Raw genomic sequence first — 17,563 nt, 5'->3', positions numbered from 1 at the left:
ATAGATTTTGACGATTTTCTCAGTAGACTTTGTATTATTATTTATAAAATATCTTACGAAATTTATATGTTTTAGCTGTTCAAATAAAGGAGTTTTACAGTAAAATCCCATATCTGAACAATCAGATGCATGGAAGATATATGTTGTAGTCATCCTATCCTTGTTATTTTCACTGTAAGTATTCTGTTAATAATGAGTGAAAATGGTGCGAAATTTCATGTTCCTACCTGCATAAATGTAGGAGTTATGATAAAAGACCTCATATCTGAACAATCAGTTGTATGGGGGCTGCAGGTTATAGTGACCCGATCTTTGTTATTTTCACTGTAAGTCTTCTGTTGATAATGAGTGAAAACAGCGCGAAATTTCATGGTCCTAGCTACATAAATGGATGAATTATAACGAAAAATCTCATATCTGAACAATTAGTTGTATGGGAGCTATAGGTTATAGTTACCCGATCTTTTTAATTTTCACTGTATGTAAGTTTTCTGTTGATAATTATTGAAAACAGTGCGGAATTTCATGTTCCTAGCTATATTAATGGAGGAGTTATAACGAAAAATTTTATATCTGAACAATCAGTTGTATGGGAGCTATAGGTTATAGTGACCCGATCTTTGTAATTTTCACTGTAAGTATTCTGTTGATAATGGGTGCAAGTACTGCAAAATTTCATGTTCGTAGCTGCATAAATGGAGATGTTATAACGAAAAATCTCATATCTGAGCAATCAGTTGTATGGGAGCTATATGTTATAGTGATCCGATTCTTCCGGTTCCGACAAATGATTAATACATTATAAAAATACACCCACCTACCAAATTTGATCCGGATATCTCGAAAACTGAGAGACTAGATTGCATACAAACAGACGGACAGACAGACAGACGGACATGGCTAAATCAACTCAGCTCGACGTTCTGATCATATAAGTATACATTTTAATGGGTCTATCTCTTTTTGTTCTGGTACTTACAAACATCGGACCAAAGTTATAATACCATTTCATGCTCATGAAAGGTATAAAAATAGGGGTATATTTTTTTTCGATATAGAACAATCCTAGCGGGTGCCGGCATTAAAATTCCAACTTAATTTTTTAGACCACTCTAATGTACATGCATATTAATTCAAAATTAAAAAAAGCTAATATTTTACAAATATTTGTTTTCATGCGCAATTAGTATTAGTACACAACGTGTATGCCATTCGAAATGGTCGATTTTATTAAAAGTACAAAAAAAAAAACCTATTAAACACTGGTTTCGTCAAATATATATATATGCAAAATTTATGTTTTTGAACGTAGTAAACTAAGGCAAAAGTACTTGTTAGGCTGAACGCTTAAAGAAACCCCAGTCCACCAAGTGGTAGCACTTCACTCGAGCGCCAATCGGCATTGTGTGCCAGTCACTCTTACACAAGGCGACCAGACGGCCATGCAATAGCTCAGCCCTGCTGGAAAAAAATCTTAAAATGAGGAATAGTCTTGGAAAAATAGTAAATACCTAACAAAAACTTTTCTGTTTTTGCTAAGCGCTTACTATTTGTATCGATGGAGTAACGCATTACGATTCGCCTCAAGTCAAAACTTCTCACTTTCTCGTTTACTCACTGCATTACAGGTAATGCAGTGGGAAAGTATTTTTACATTCTCTCGCTTACTTCCAATTACATGCCCGGGTTAAAGTAATGTGTTTTGTAAACTAGAAGGTATGTGGTGAATTTCGAAAAGCGCTTCCCAATCGAGTTTCACCACTTACCTTCTAGTACAGGTAATGCAGTGAGTAAACGAGAAAGTGAAAAATTTTGTCTTGCGGCGAATTGTAATGCGTTAATTCATCGATACAAAAAGTAAGCGCTTACCAAAGAATCAAAGTTTTTGCTGGGTAGGCAGAAAATACATACATATGTACATATTTAGCTGTCAAGCAAAAATCTGTGGCATTTGCTCAGTATTTTCAGTTTTTAATTATGAGGTGCTGTAACGAACTTTAGCATTGGATTCTTCCTATTTAATTAAACGTGAATGCAACTGTTCAGTGTCAAGGGTTAGCTACTTAATACGAAACATTAGATGAAGGAAGCACTGGAAAATTATACAAACGATGATGCAGTGAGGCTAAATAGCATATCATTTTCCTTCAGGGACAGCACTCTACAATCAGACAGCGTCGCAGCTGCTGAATCTATCACGCCGTTGAAAGAGTCGCAGAAAGAGAAAATTGTGAAAATTGTGTGGCAAGAATCTTTCAACTATTTAATATGCACACTTGTACGAAGTAACTCTAAGGGTGTAAGTAGTATATACACACATACGTGTGTGCGAGTGTGAACGCGTAACTTAAATTATGCACAATATGCAAAATGAATGCATGAAAAGCTTTCATATTAAATTATACGAATACTCATTCAACAATTTCAAGGACGCAATCATGCAGCCGTATGAAATTTACAAATGCTCGATATGCGAATTACCACTGGCGCACGTTACATATGGATGTGTGTTTTAGCAAATTTTAGACGTTTTAAATTATATTAAAAATGATAATATTTTAAAATATGCAAGCGAAATTTAGGATGGGAATTCGTACAGGCGTATGAGGTCATATCTTTTGTTATTTTTGTGTAAATATGCAAATGTACAATTAACCAAAATATTTTCGCTGCGGTTTTGCATTTATAGCCAAAAAATATTAGTTTTCATATTCATAGCAATTCATGTATGTATGTTGCTGTGGAGGTGTGTATGCGCCTGTTTTCGGCGAACAGCAAATTAAATTAATTTTGGCGTTTACAAATTTGCGGTCACAAAACAAAAATGTTATGGTTTTTTTTTAGTTTTTCAACTCAACGCAGACATATTAATATAAACTGCTACAAATTATGTACTATTAGCTTATGGTATTAATCAAAAGCTATTAAAATTTATGACAAAAATAAATATTAGATATTTGATTCAAATTTTTTGCAATTCGCATGCATGTATTAATTCCTGTTTTTCTTACTTTATTGTGTTGTTACAGGTCATCGAGGAGCGCGTTGCCCATATACCCTATGTACCAACACTGCCGGAAGCCTACAATCAACCGACTGGGCACGAATTAAAGCCACGTCCGGTGGGCGAAGAAAACGGCATCGTGGTCTACAATTACAATCCCGTTAGCGCTGTCAATTATGTAAGTACATGTCGTACATATGTACATATGTATGTATGTATGTACATATTTATATGTATGTATATGAATATCTTCGCAAACGTTTAAAGAAATTGCATTTTTGGGGAGCACTTGTATGCTTAAATTTGTTGCACGGATACGATAACAGCCAGACAAACAAACGTGCATAATCTAGTCCCAAAGGCAATACGTATACTTGTAGTTTGGCTTGCATTTTGAATTTTATTTGAATATTTTTTTTATGTTATTAATTAAAAAATAATAATTTGGTACCACATCTTCGTCTGCTCCAGCCTCAGTCTTCTGGTTCCAAGATATTTCCTAGCCACATTTGTATTTGATGGCAAGTTCTGAACAAATGTTGCTCAGCAGCTGATTCCGATGGTGGCAAGGAAGCAAGGTCCGATTTTATTTTCATTCCCAGTCGTGAAAAAAATTTGAAGCGGAAATCGTTTAAAAATAAATAAATTTTTGCAGGGTATTGCAAGCTAAGTGCTTTTTTCATGACGTTTTTACTGGAGTAAAACACTTTTGTAAAGGTTTCAAACTTAAATTCTTATTTAAAAAGATTGAAGATAATATCCTATCCTATAATAGCCTAGCCTTCGAAGAGGAAATGGTTTTAATGAGAAGCATTTTTAAGGCAGAAATGCACTCGGAGGTTTGCCATTGCCTACCGAGGGGCGACAGCTAGTATAAAAAACTTTTTCTAATTGAGATGTTGCTCGGACCAGGGAGTCAAATTTGAAAGCTTTAGCATGTCTATATACATATCGTCGTTTAAAGTACAAAACCGCGTATCATCATTCTGCAAAACCGCGTAACTGACATTGGCTGCCAAAAATTGCATTTGCTCACACAAGCTCTTGGCTCAATCCTGATCTATTCGTCCTGAAATATACTAGCCAGAAATGCGATTACTTTATAAAAACGATAGCCATTATGAAATATGAGTGTTTTTACGCCCTAGAAAATAATTTCTACAACTTCACATACGCGGTTTTGCATTTTGTTGATACGCGGTTTTGCACTTTAAACGACGATATGTACATATGTGGTATAAAAACACAAAACCCACTTAACTATATATTTCAAATTTTAAACTAATAATGTTTGCTGGCGGCTGTGGCGCGAATAATAATGGTAGCTGCAACAGCTGCCACTAATTAGCTTGCGGCTCAATGAACTGCAATAGCACTAATATGAATAATAAAATCAGTTTGTCATGATGCAAATGGCAGTGTGTGTATGTTATGCGACCACTAATTGTTCGAACTATCGCACTTCTTTGCAGATGCGACGCCAAAAACAAAAATTTTAATTAAAAAACATATTTCAGTGTGTATGCGCTTGGTTGCGTGAAAAGCTAAATGAAATTTGCGCTGGTGGACGAAATTTCACGAAAATTTATATAATTATTAAAAAAAAATAAAGTAAATGATTGCTGCTGTTGTTGTTGGTAAAAAGTTTGGCAGCAACCCGTAACAGCAAAAGCTGTGCATAATACCGGAAAAACAAATGAACGGTTAACAGGCCCACTGTCGACAGAAATTAATTGTGAACAAACAACAAACAGAACGACAACAACACAAATACGAACGATAACCAAATAAAATGAAATTAAAATGAGATAAAATTGAATTGAAATTACACGCAAGTGGTGTGAACAAATAAATGAATTTGCTGTTTCAACGTTGCGGAGATGCCAAAAGGTACTTTTGGCCAGAGTAACGATTTGTCATTGCCATTGTCAGTGTCAGTGTCAGTGCCATTGCGACTAGACTGTACATGTCTGCATATACATACATACGTGCTCAGGTCTCAGGCCTGCCAACTACGACATAGTACGTCACCAACAACTGACTTACTGACCTAACTTAGCAAATGGCATCACTTCCATCGCTCGCACCGCCACAACCCTTCAGCTTCACAGATATTACACAATTTAAATTTTTTACCTTTTGCATTTGCAATCATCTGACAATGCTAATCGCGACGATGGCGTTAACGAACTCTTTTTTCTTTTGCCAATTAAATAGTTCTTTGGCAATTTTTACGTGTCTTCGAACTGTTGGCATGTCATTAGATGATTTCATGTGTTTGTCTTGTCTTGTCTACAATGCAAAGGTGACATGCTTGGTATTCACTTCCTACAACTTTATAGAAAGCAAAAGTTTTCTGGGGAGGTAATGAGAAGCTGCGATATTGGGCGTTACCTGCGACTCTTTGATGATCCCCCAAGTTCAGAAACGTCACTGTGGTATTGTAGAAAATAAAATAAATGAATTAAAAGAAAATTAAACGAACTCAGATATAATAAAAGACCATGGCATGAATTGGTATTGAATAATATGTATACATTAAAAAAAAAATTAAACAAAGCCAAGTTAAAATGAATTAAAAGAAAAAATATTATAGAATAAAATAAAATGGAATAAAATTATAAATGAAATGAGATGAAGTGAACTAAAAGAAAACGAAGGGGAATGAAAACAATTAATCAGCTTTTAAAATTTATCTGCCCTTTACATTACTAGACCGATTTGGTTCAGTACCGGGTAGCAAGCCGAACTTAGCCATAGTCAATAAGCTGCTGTCTATGATCTTCACATCTTCTGTTCTTAACCTTGGGTTACATTAAGCTTTTGATTTGAATGTATTTAATGTATTTATAATGGTAGATTAATAGGTATTTATTGTTTCAATTATCTGTTATAATTTATGTTTTATAACATTAATTTCAATTTTCTTTTTTATTTTTGTTTTTATTTCTGCTTCGTTGACCACTTCCATCAAACAAAACCGCACCAATCTCCTTCAACACCCCATTGCTTTTCAAAACACTCAGACATCGAAGAAGAAGTCTAGAGCGCAAAATTCATCTAGCGATTCGGATATATCTTCTTCGGAGTCACGTGGTTCGTCGCCCGACCGCAGCACGCCCGATCGTCGTAAGTCAAAACTGAAGAATTCGTTCACAAAAATGCTGGCCACCATTGAACGACGTTCCTCCAGCAATTCAAACGACGAATACGACGAGGATGACGACAACGACAATGACGATGCGGACAACGACGACGATGAGGTGACTGAAGTAAAACCGACCGGAGAAGTATTGAACAGAGTAGTTGAAGAAGAAGCTAAAGACGACATCGATGATATTTGGGCGAACAAATCACCCGAGTTCCAGCCAGCGACGCCTACATACATCAAAAGTCAATTTGGCAAAGACTTAACTGCCATTAAAGGGAAACCTTCTGTGCCAAACACTGACAATCTTCCCACACGACCTATTGCACCGGTAAAAATAACCGAACGCAAATCTGATGTAACTAGCACCTCCTCTGGAGATATAGGTTTTAGTATGAATAAGTCTAGCATTAGTAGTAGTGGTAGTAGTAGTAGTAGTAGTAGCTTGAGCAGTGAACTTTATTGTGAACGAACTTTGGACGGTGGCGAAGACGATGATGATGACAGTAGTAAGACATTGCGTGAGACGGTAACCACAACGAACATGAACATGCACCCCACGGCGGCAGTGAAATCAAAAGAGCAAAATTCAAAATCAATAATGCAACCTGCAGAAATATTGGCATGCAATAATCAGGGTTTCAAGTTCACCTCGAATTCCAAAAACAACAACAATAATATTGATAATCAAAATATCAATAATAAAATTGGCAATTCTGATTCATTGTATGAACTTCAGTTTAGTCGCTCAGCAGTTGGCGGTTCCAAGATCTTGATGAATTGTCATCCCTACAACGCGGACGATTATGATGGTCTGGAGTTTGAGTCACGATTCGAGTCAGGCAATTTGGCGAAAGCGGTGATGATTACACAAACCTACTATGAGCTGTATTTACGTTCGGATTTGTATACGAGCCGATCGAAACAATGGTTCTACTTTCGGGTGCGCCGAACTAGGAAGAATGTCATCTACAGGTGAGTGAGACTGCGGTTATGATATGTATATGCAATCCGGTGGTCCAAAACCGCATGTGAAAAAGTAAATTCGGAATTTTTATGCTCTCACCCCCTAGGATTTTTCTATACCGAAAAAAATTGTCCCCGTTTTTCTTTTTAATCAAAAAATATTTAGAGGTCGCTCAAAGCACTTCAGGAGATTTCCAATAATAATATCCAATTATTTATTTAACCACTTGGAGGGTCGCCATTGCCTGCCGAAGGGCGGCCGCTGTTAGAAAAAACGGTTTCTAATTTAGATGTGCTGCGTAGTGGTATGTAGTACGCATGTTTAACCACTTAGCACTTCCATTTTAATTTCTGCAAAAGTTCAACCCCATTCACATCACACAAGTCTGCAATAAGAAAGTTTGTTAGTAGTTTTTGGGGTGAATATGTGAATTTTAGTCGATGAAAATTTTCTATGATGAATTGGATAAAAAATTCAGGTAAAAAATCGAAATTTATTAGATTAAAATTGAGTGTAGAAGAAAATGGACGACGGTGGTCTGGAAAATCTTGTGTATCCCAATGATGAACCTCTAACCCTAAAAACCCAAGATACCTTCCGCTTACCAAATAAAAACCAATACGATCTTGGTAGACGAATTCCATATTTCAAGAGATTCGGCCGCCGTGCGTAAGGCTTTTTGAAAAGTGTTATAAAATCGTGTTCTTTAAGTTACGGCTTTAAAATTTTTTAGGAAAATGTGTTTTATTTAGTATAAGTTTAAGTCAGTTAAAGCCTTTCTACATTTGATCAACAATATGTGGCCATGTGTTTTTGGTTGCGATTGTTATGCATTTTAAAAATGAAAAATTCCGAAAGTTAGGTAAGTGTTATATTGAATATTCATATAAAAACTTATGTATACACTTATTTTCATGAAAAGAAACATTGTACCAGCACTCTTTCTTACCGCCAAAAATTACTGCTGTACAACAGTATCCAAGAATTGTATTTGTACGTTTTGGAAGTCAGCGATATCTGGGATCAAAGTGGGCGCGTGTTTTGTTGTAGATGGCGGCGTATTTACATATTTCTCTCGTTAAATATTATGCCTTCTGGATGTTCTATTCGGTTTTTTGTTTTATAGAATTTCTCGTTTGAGGAAATTAGTAGAATTTCTTTCACATACACCTTTAAACTGATATTCATCACTTCATATATGTATGTCGAGTTGTTTCTGCTCATACTTGAATATCCCACACCCACTTGAGAATGGTATACATAATATAGACAATTATCCCCACTTGAAAGTCGATTGAAATGAAAGCTATTAGGAATCAATTTTCAATCATTATGTACTTTTCGTTTAATTGGAAACCGAGCAGTGCTGGCGAAACCAACATTTGCATATACCCAAGTGTAGTAATTCTCCAATTTTCCATTGGTCAGTGCCAAACAATTTAAAAAATGTGTGTGTTATTTCATTTCCTCTTTCAAATTGCTTCGTCCATGCTATTTGGCTGCTCATCGACAACGACGATGCTTGCTGCAACGTGACTCTGACGGCTTTATGATGCTGCCACTATGAATGGAAACGCGCAACTGTGCATCAAACAAATCGGCAAACTGCTGACCCGGCACACCACATCTCCTGTAACGCAATCACATTGTTAAAGATTTTCCATCGTGAACCTGGTCAAGTCTGATAGTCTGTACAACGATGGCATGCGTCCGCTCATGTATTCGACCATCAACGCCAAGCAGATACGTGAAGGCTGGAGGCGTTGTGGCACAAACATCGCCTACTATCGCAACGATGATGAGTGAGTTTATTATCAGGTGCAGCCTTGACGAGATATATCCTGATATCAAATAAGTACATACTTAAAACTGTATGTACGTACGTGTTTATGCCGTAGTACATAAAAGTAGACCGTAAAAAAGGAAAATTCCAATTTTCATGGCATTGCGTTGTAATCTCTTTTCACTTTCTGTTTCTTCCATCTCGCATCAACATGTTAATTCAAAATTCCCTTTCATTGTTCCCTCTTCTCCATCTCAATATATTTACATTTGACGCCGTAGCACCCCATCCGAGGAGGAAGACGAGAACTGCTCCTATACGTTAACATTTAATATTGAATTTCAACACGACAACGATACGGTGTACTTCGCCCACAGCTACCCGTACACGTATAGTGACTTGCAGGTGAGTATCTTGCGTACATATGTAACCAGCACTCGTACATACAAAATCACCCACAAAAACTCTGGTGTGGTAACTCACAAATAGCATGGGGCACTTGAGTATCCATTAAGATGCCTTCGAGTGTGGTCAATTTGTGTGTTTTAATTAATAAAAGTCATAATCATCATTTCATTTCTCGATTTTGACATAATTACATATTGTTGAACGCTTGTTTCAGGACTACCTAATGAACATACAGAAGGATCCCGTCAAATCGAAATTTTGTAAATTAAGACTATTGTGTCGCTCGCTTGCTGGGAACAACGTGTATTATTTGACGGTGACAGCGCCAGTAGCCGACGAGGAAGCAATGAGGGTGAGTGAACTAGCTCTTTTAGAGGATCTTAAGAAAAAAGAAATTTAGAGCTTCAGAAAACTTGTGTTAGAAAAACGTAGGCTCTCCTCTTCACATTATACTCCTAACCATAGTAGTATAATACAGACAAGGCTTATTAACTTTCCACCCACATTGTATGGGTACCAGGTCCTGCACTCCCTCTCACTTCATTAAGGCCAAATATTTTCCTTTGGTTTTTGTGTCAAATTTCTTTTCAGAGCTGTCAAAAAAAAATTTAGTAAGACGGTTGTCAACAATTATCCACGCGATATTGATAACCATAGAAAATGTTTTAAGGAACTAACTTCTGGAGCCACAACCGTGAACGATAAGCGACGTGCTGCTCATCTGCTATACACTCTAAAAAGTGCATGTAAAACTACTACTGGAAACTGTTTATTTTTCAACCGCAATCTATGTAAATATACGCACAAGATGTTCAAGATTTGATTTTGAACATGAGATGTTTAAAAAATACACATATGTATGTAAATATACACATGAAATGTTTAAAATTGCAAAAAAAAATCAAGTAAAAAATACATATTTTACTAATAATAACGATTAAGTGCTGATATTTACTAAATTTTAATTTTATGTGTAATTTTGCTCTACGCGACAAACTTGATATGTAAAAGTAATCAGCCAGTGTTAAATTTTATTACACGGTGTGTGAATTTGCACGCATTAGAAGAGGAAACTGGTTACCTCTCTTTATATGCGTAAATTTAAACAAAAAATTTTTAGAGCAAATTTTAAACATTTTATGTGTAAACTGTGAAATTGTGAACAATAAATGTTTAGCACTCAACAAACAAATTAGAAATTTGTTCTACGCCACACATGTGAAAAGTAAAAGTTAACAAGCAGTGTTTAATTTAGTTAACACGGTGTGCAAATTTGCATTAATTAAGAGAGGAAACTGGTTACCTATCTTAATATGCGCAAATTTTAACAAAATTTTTTTATAGTGTACAATAAAAGGCAAAAAACACGCCACTAACTTTCTGCGCCGAACAGTGGTTTAGCTGCGTACATTGTTTGGAGAAAATTAGAAGGAGTTGACGTAGGGCTTTAATTTTTCGTATGTAACCTCTAAGGACATAAATCGAGAAAAAAACGAGAAATGGGTGTGTTTGGTTTATTTTAAGGCATACCTCCCATACAAACCTAAACGTGTTTTTGATCGAAAATGGTGGTTCACCTATCTTAGAAAATGCATTATCTTCAGTGTTGTATAAAGATCAAGATTTAAATGAAAACTTAAAAAGATATATGTACTAAAAAAGTAAAAATAACCACTCATGCTCATATACCCGTATACGCCCCGTAGCACCATACGAAGTCAACTTACAAGTTTACTCGCACGCCTTTAAAAAAAAAACAAAAGCCATATTATTTAAAAGTGATTAAATATTGGCGTTTAAGATTTTTACACAGTATTCCTTATGCACATATATACTTCTTTCTTCCTGTATATAAAAACTGTAGAATGAATTTCGAGTGCACCAATAAAAGTTGTAGTTTCTCAAATCATAGACAGTTTTACTCAATGTAATTTTTTTTTTAATTTTGTGCGACACTAGTCTTATTACACTAGATTCGTTCGTTTTTAATTTTCACTCCTTTGTTTAGCACATTCTATAGGCTTTATGCTTTCGATTGGTATACATTAGACTGCATCACCAAAAAAAGTTGCGGATTTTCCGCCAGGATTACAAAATCTATTATATTTTAAGACGTCCACCAAAATATTTCGGAAAAATATAAAGATTTAAGTGAGCTGGACCGATTTGAAAATACCTCCAAAAATAATGAATAAAAATAGTTTCTTAAAGAACTTTTTGAAAAAAGTCCCCTCAGATGACAAAACAGATTTTACTTTTTTCAAAGATTGATTTACGAAAAACTTGAATAACTGGGCCAAAACTATTCTGATTTAGACTTATGGGATCTCAGTAGAAAGGTATTTTTACACTGTTGTTATTTCTGTGTGAAAAAAGTCATTCGGTTCTTTTTTTTTCAAACACCAACACATCTTAATTCAACTTTGAATGACGTTCGCTCATCCTACCTTTCTCTTTCATCCTTTGAATGAGTTTATTAGCAAATAAATAGAAAGGGTGAGAAAATACCTTTCCAATGACACCTCTTCAGTCTAAATCGGAAGAGTTTAGGTTCAGTTATTCAAGTTTTTCTTATACCAATCTTTGAAAAAAGTTAGAAAACAGCATCAAAAATCTCATCATTACGATTCCGCTCAAATTTTTTTAAAATTTTTTTCTAATATTTTTATGCAAATTTTTTAAGCTTGAACCGTTTTGTCATTTGAGGCAGTTTAAAAAAAAAAATCTTTAAGAAACTATTTTTATTCATAAAAAACTCCATTTTTGGATGTATTATCAAATCTGTCCAGCTCACTTAAATCTTAATATTTTTCCGAAATATTTTGGTGGACGTCTTAAAATATAATAGATTTTATAATTCCAATGGAAAAATAGTACTGATTTTTTTTTGTATGGGGAGTGATGCAGTCTAGTATACATATATGGAATTCGTCCATTAACAAATAATTTTACGTGAAAATTCAATTAGTAAAAAAATTATAGTTTAAAAAACTAAAACATCCCTATTATAATTGCCATTTGTACTGTCATCAGGTATGTAACTTGAGAATAGAAATCGCTGCATCTTTTAGGCGCATCAATATTACATAGTTACATCCCGAGCTAATAAAAGGAAGGTAAAAAAAGACTTACGTTACAAATAGTTTTGCACCGAAAACACATGGATAATGAAGAAGAAAATGCTCGAAGAAAACCAGATTTTTCCATATTTTGGACATTACACTAAAAATGATGCTGACTTTATTTTCATTCAGATAGTTAATCACTAATTATTTTATCGAATACTTTTTTTATTACCTTCAAAGTAAAACAAGGCAATCGAAAAGAAGCAAGTATAATGCAAAATATGGTGGCCCTTAAATATAAACAACCCAAAATTTCATGTTGTGCTTTTTCAATTTTCATTAATTTAAAGGTGTTTCAGGACTAAGTGAATCTTCATGTTTGAGATGAGATTCGTGCTAATATTTATATTGTCTGCTACCTCAGAGTATGTATGACCCAGATATAATAAAAAATCTGCGAAACCTGAGAAAAAAATTGTTCCCCTCGGTTTCGTTTTCGACGATTTGGGCCATATGCTTTTAAATTTATAGAAGTTATATATAGGGACCCGTGATTTTTTACTCCCGGGCCCGAGTATTCTGTCGACGACCCTGCTCGGGAGTACCTGGTAATGAGACATCCGACCATTTGGCCAGAGTTGGCTTAGACCAGGCATTCCTCGACCCACAACCAGTTATAGCACTCCCCACTTCAGCCATCGAAGCCACCATCAGAAACTAGGTGAATACTCCGCTCAGCAATGACTGGTAGCATCGAGGGGCTGCAGGTGGACAAAACTCATGTTACCTTCAATCTTAGAAGGTCCATCTAGGTTTTTGCTCTCACTGAGCAGACGGGTCTGCAGACTGTTCACTTCGCGTGGCACAAACATCTGACTGTGATAGGCGTACATGACAACTCCACTTGCCCATACTTGAGGAGAATGAGACGATGGAACACTTTTCGTGCTTCTTGCTTGCTTGGTTGTTTCTTAACGATTTTTCTAGATTCGGCCTTTCTCTATCTATTTTGATTTCTGAATTTAAAGTTTGACGTAAAAAGCTGTGTGGTTTTGTTGTTACAAGTTTTGTGTTTTAAAAATGTGAGTGATATATATTTTTCGCGTCGCTTTAAAACTCGGAGGGATAACAATTACAGTGATGCCATCAATGCAAATAAACTATTTTACAAATACATCACACGCAAGTTCACGAGTGAGCCGAACATGTGAGGAGTTTATGGTGAAAAGCATGTAATTAACGCTAGCGCTTGAAGTGCTCTTAAAAAATATAACTCCTCAGAGCAAAAGAGTACTTTGATGGCTTTACGCTCTCTGTTTTTTAAAACTTGCAAGTATTTTAGTAAATAGAACACAAGAAAATATTTAATTTTTATTTTTGCCACTCCGAATTCAGTTTTGGAACTCACCCACGATGCAAATTGACATCGTTAGATCTAATCTTCACATTTTTTGATGAGCTTTGGGAATAATTAAAAAAAATAGCAGCACCGAAACCAGTAAAATTTTGAAAGGGGTCTACGAGAAAAAAAGTTTAGGTACCTCTGATCTACACAGATGGTTTAAAAATGGAGAAAGAAACCGGCTCCGACTTCGGAGGACGTACAGATCAGTCAGAATTTTCATTTTCTAGATCAAACATGGCTTTTCGCTATAGAGAACTGATGTATAGACGTAGACATCGCAAACGACTTATGCACTAAACAAGACGTTTGTGAGGTATCAAGGCCCTACGATTGGAAGGGAAAAAGATCAACAGATCTTCAGTAGGAGTTCTTACAAGCGAATTATGTCAGGAGGAATTAGTTGATCACTTTCTACAATCGAAGGGTCACGCTTTTTCATCGGTCTGGCGGAGAGATCGGAAGTAGCTCAGTCGGTTAATATTTTGGTTATTTCTCTTTGCAAACGAACATCGCTTAGGGGATAGCTTCCTCTTGACTTTCACTTATAGACGGCGTTCACAATGAACAACTATGCATCCGAGTGAAAGTATATAATTTTCCATACATGCAGTTTTACCACAACCTAAACTTTTGCTTTAAATTAGTTTACTTTGGCTATGTTATGGGAAAAATTGTACATATGTACATTCATTCAAGACTCTCTAATCACTAGATCCCCAAATATCACTTACTTCAAACGAATGCTTAATACGGACTCGGCTTTTTATCATATGAACAAGTTATACGGCTTGAGAGTTTCACTATTCATTAAGCCAAGGACAATAAAATCTATTTACCTACATTTGATTCATATAAAATAGTATGAAAATCTAAATTATTAGTTAATCTTTTGCTCTCATTTCTTCAGAAGACGCATTGTTTTTATGAGTATTTTTCCAGCTTTTATTAATTTTGCTCAATAATTTTCTATGCATTCATACTTCCTCTGAAAAAAATTGTGTACCTAATCAGTGCAAGATTAAATCCAAGCTAAAAATTTTATACCAGAATGTCTCCTTTTTTGCATTTTTTTGCAGAAAAAGAAAGCAATCGTAGTATCGGCGCGTGTGCATCCAAGCGAAACACCAGCCTCATGGATGATGAAGGGACTAATGGATTTCATCACCGGCGATACGTTGGCCGCCAAAAGACTGCGTCATCGCTTCATTTTCAAGCTAATACCAATGCTCAATCCGGATGGTGTAATTGTGGGGAATACGCGCAACTCGTTGACGGGCAAAGATCTAAATCGGCAATATCGCACCGTTATACGCGAAACGTATCCATCCATTTGGTATACGAAAGCCATGGTTAAAAGGTACATAAGTTCGGATAGTAAAAATCGCTAAAATGCTTATCATGATTTAAATATGAATAAATGAAAAACCGCACTGTGTTCTTTTCTTTTATAATTTTTCCATAAATTTTTTGCTTTCCTCTGGCGGTGCCAAGACTGATTGATGAATATAAAGTTGTCTTGTACTGTGATATGCACGCCCATTCGCGCAAGCACAACATTTTCGTTTACGGCTGTGAGAATAAACGTAATCCCGAAAAGAAGCTCACGGAACAGGTCTTTCCGTTAATGCTGCACAAGAATGTCGCTGATAAGGTGAGTAGCGGGTGGCTGAAGATCAAAGCGACGAATTCACTTTTCCCATTGCGAAAGGCGCATTGTTAGATATGATTTTCATTTAAAGGGAATAATTTTTTTCGGGTGAGCGGTTCCTTTTTTTCTTGTTTTCTCACTTAAGAAGCATAACCCAGATTTGGTGTGCCACATAATATTTCTTGTTGCTAAGTTTTCTGTTAATTTTTCTTTACCTTTTGCTTTGCGCTACATATCTACACAATTAATGTTTTCATTCCATGTCTGTCTTTTTTTTGCAGTTTTCCTTTGAAAGTTGTAAATTTAAGGTGCAACGCAGTAAAGAGGGTACCGGCCGCATTGTGGTCTGGATGCTGGGCATCACAAACAGTTACACAATTGAGGCATCATTCGGCGGCTCATCGTTGGGCTCACGCAAGGGTACTCACTTTAGTACGGCGGTAAGAAGATATACAAAATATTCAAAATATGCAATCACGTTTTAAATTAGTTCAGTTTAATTAAAGAAGTGTTTGCTAGTATGTGCAGCTAATAAGCAATGGCATACCACTGTTAATTACAATGGTGGCCAATAATTAGAAATGATTTTCTTTATTTTATATTTTTTTTTAATAAACTAATAAATAAGAATTGATGGTCAAAACTTGTAAAAGAAAATCGTTTCTAATTATCCGGCCACACTGTTTTCAACATTTTAATTATTTCAAATTACATTCATGGCATGCTTACATATGTTCCTCTGATTTTCTATTAGCATCAAGATCAGATCAAATTACATTCCTTAATTACACTGGATCACAAATTTTAATTTGGTTTTTGTTCCCCAGACGCCACTATCCAATTTCTATGTAGAATTGATTGGTGATTCCGGAAATCCAGTTAATTTTTTCTATGGAAACGTTTTCGAGATATTTGCAATTTACCGTTATTCAGCTTAAAACAAAAAGTGGTTCCACTTAATCACGTATGTCTTACAAACCAATTTTAAAATTTTAATATAAAGTACGGAAAATTAAAGCTAATGAAATTCTCCATAAACCGTATATACATCACTTTCCGATAGAGCTTATAGTTTCTGAAAAATTATCGATTTCTTTTTGTATCGGAAAGGTAGTGTCTCAGAGGTGGTCAAATACTAATCTGGTGTAGATCCGATCATTGCATCATGAAATAAATATATATTTTTTTATATGAGAATTGAAGACGATTTTGTTTTTTGCTTAAAAATTTGTATACCCTTGTGGTCAACTGATTAAGTTAAGTGACATTTTGTCCAGTTTTGGCTATTTTTCTTTTGTTTATTTAACGAAAGCTTGCATTTTGAAGCAGCAAGGAAAGAAGATTATAAATGGATCATTTCCAAATGGACTGAATTACTTATCTTATTTGTGCTCTTTCTATGCAGTGAAATGAAAAATTGCTAAATCCAAAGAATGAATACAAAAAGTTGCGTCAACATCGAACTCGACCTATTCGTGTGGAGTTAAGATCTGCTTTAAATACGCAAAAATTTCGTTATCAAGGTTTTGCAAAATATTTGAAGAAAATTGGTTCGGGATGTAAAATTTAAAAAACTGTATTTAACAAGTATTCAATTTGAGCTAGCGATATGAGTTATGATAGAATACATAAAGTTACATTTAAAATGTTGTATACAAATATTTCAGCTAAAGGCCACTGACAGTGATTGGTACATTTTTACAGATTTGTACAGTTTTTATATTGGGCTATTGGTATAAAAAAAAAAAAATCGGAGCCACCATTTTTTTGTAGTCACACTATTGGTACAACACAGCGACCTTCTATTGAAAAATTTGAACAAATTGTGCGGCTAAAGGTGGCTCCTTTTCTCCGCATTTTGTTGCCAAACTGTGAAACGAAAGTCTACTTTCCCGTGTAAACAGCCATAAAGTCACTTTTGTAGATTTGCAGAAATCACTTTCGGAAATAAAAATTGCAAGGTGTATCTGCAACTGAAATTACCCAAATCGCTTTCGAGAAATAGTTTCACCTTGCTCGTGCTTCAATAGCAATTTTAATTTTTGCTGCAATGCTGTCAAACCAATCGAATGTTGCCCAGTGCCGCAATGTTTGGCGAATTTGTATAAAAATACAAGGGTCACATAAGTAGTATA

The 17,563-nt window shown here is 35.3% G+C and overlaps 2 protein-coding genes across 4 annotated transcripts in view; one reads left to right on the top strand and one right to left on the bottom strand.

Annotated features, from left to right (window-relative positions):
* The window catches only part of LOC118734032 (glutamine-dependent NAD(+) synthetase), a 400,175-nt gene that overhangs the window by 313,169 nt on the left and 69,443 nt on the right, over positions 1 to 17,563 (bottom strand). The gene's annotated exons all lie outside the window — the stretch shown is intronic.
* Positions 1 to 17,563, top strand: part of LOC118754595 (cytosolic carboxypeptidase Nna1) — a 213,519-nt gene that overhangs the window by 127,042 nt on the left and 68,914 nt on the right. Inside the window, exons 3-10 of the mRNA XM_036489486.1 lie at positions 3,030 to 3,182; positions 6,031 to 7,127; positions 8,775 to 8,921; positions 9,184 to 9,307; positions 9,525 to 9,662; positions 14,857 to 15,137; positions 15,272 to 15,431; positions 15,710 to 15,868. Coding sequence (XP_036345379.1) covers positions 3,030 to 3,182; positions 6,031 to 7,127; positions 8,775 to 8,921; positions 9,184 to 9,307; positions 9,525 to 9,662; positions 14,857 to 15,137; positions 15,272 to 15,431; positions 15,710 to 15,868 — 2,259 coding nt within the window. The remainder of the gene's footprint in view (positions 1 to 3,029; positions 3,183 to 6,030; positions 7,128 to 8,774; positions 8,922 to 9,183; positions 9,308 to 9,524; positions 9,663 to 14,856; positions 15,138 to 15,271; positions 15,432 to 15,709; positions 15,869 to 17,563) is intronic.

Source organism: Rhagoletis pomonella, unplaced genomic scaffold (genome assembly GCF_013731165.1).
Source record: "Rhagoletis pomonella isolate Grant_MI unplaced genomic scaffold, Rhpom_1.0 Rhpom_scaffold_00002, whole genome shotgun sequence".
NCBI classification, from domain to species: Eukaryota; Metazoa; Arthropoda; class Insecta; order Diptera; family Tephritidae; genus Rhagoletis; species Rhagoletis pomonella.
The sequence above is the reverse complement of the archived record's forward strand: the minus strand, read 5'-3'. Positions and strand labels throughout refer to the sequence as shown.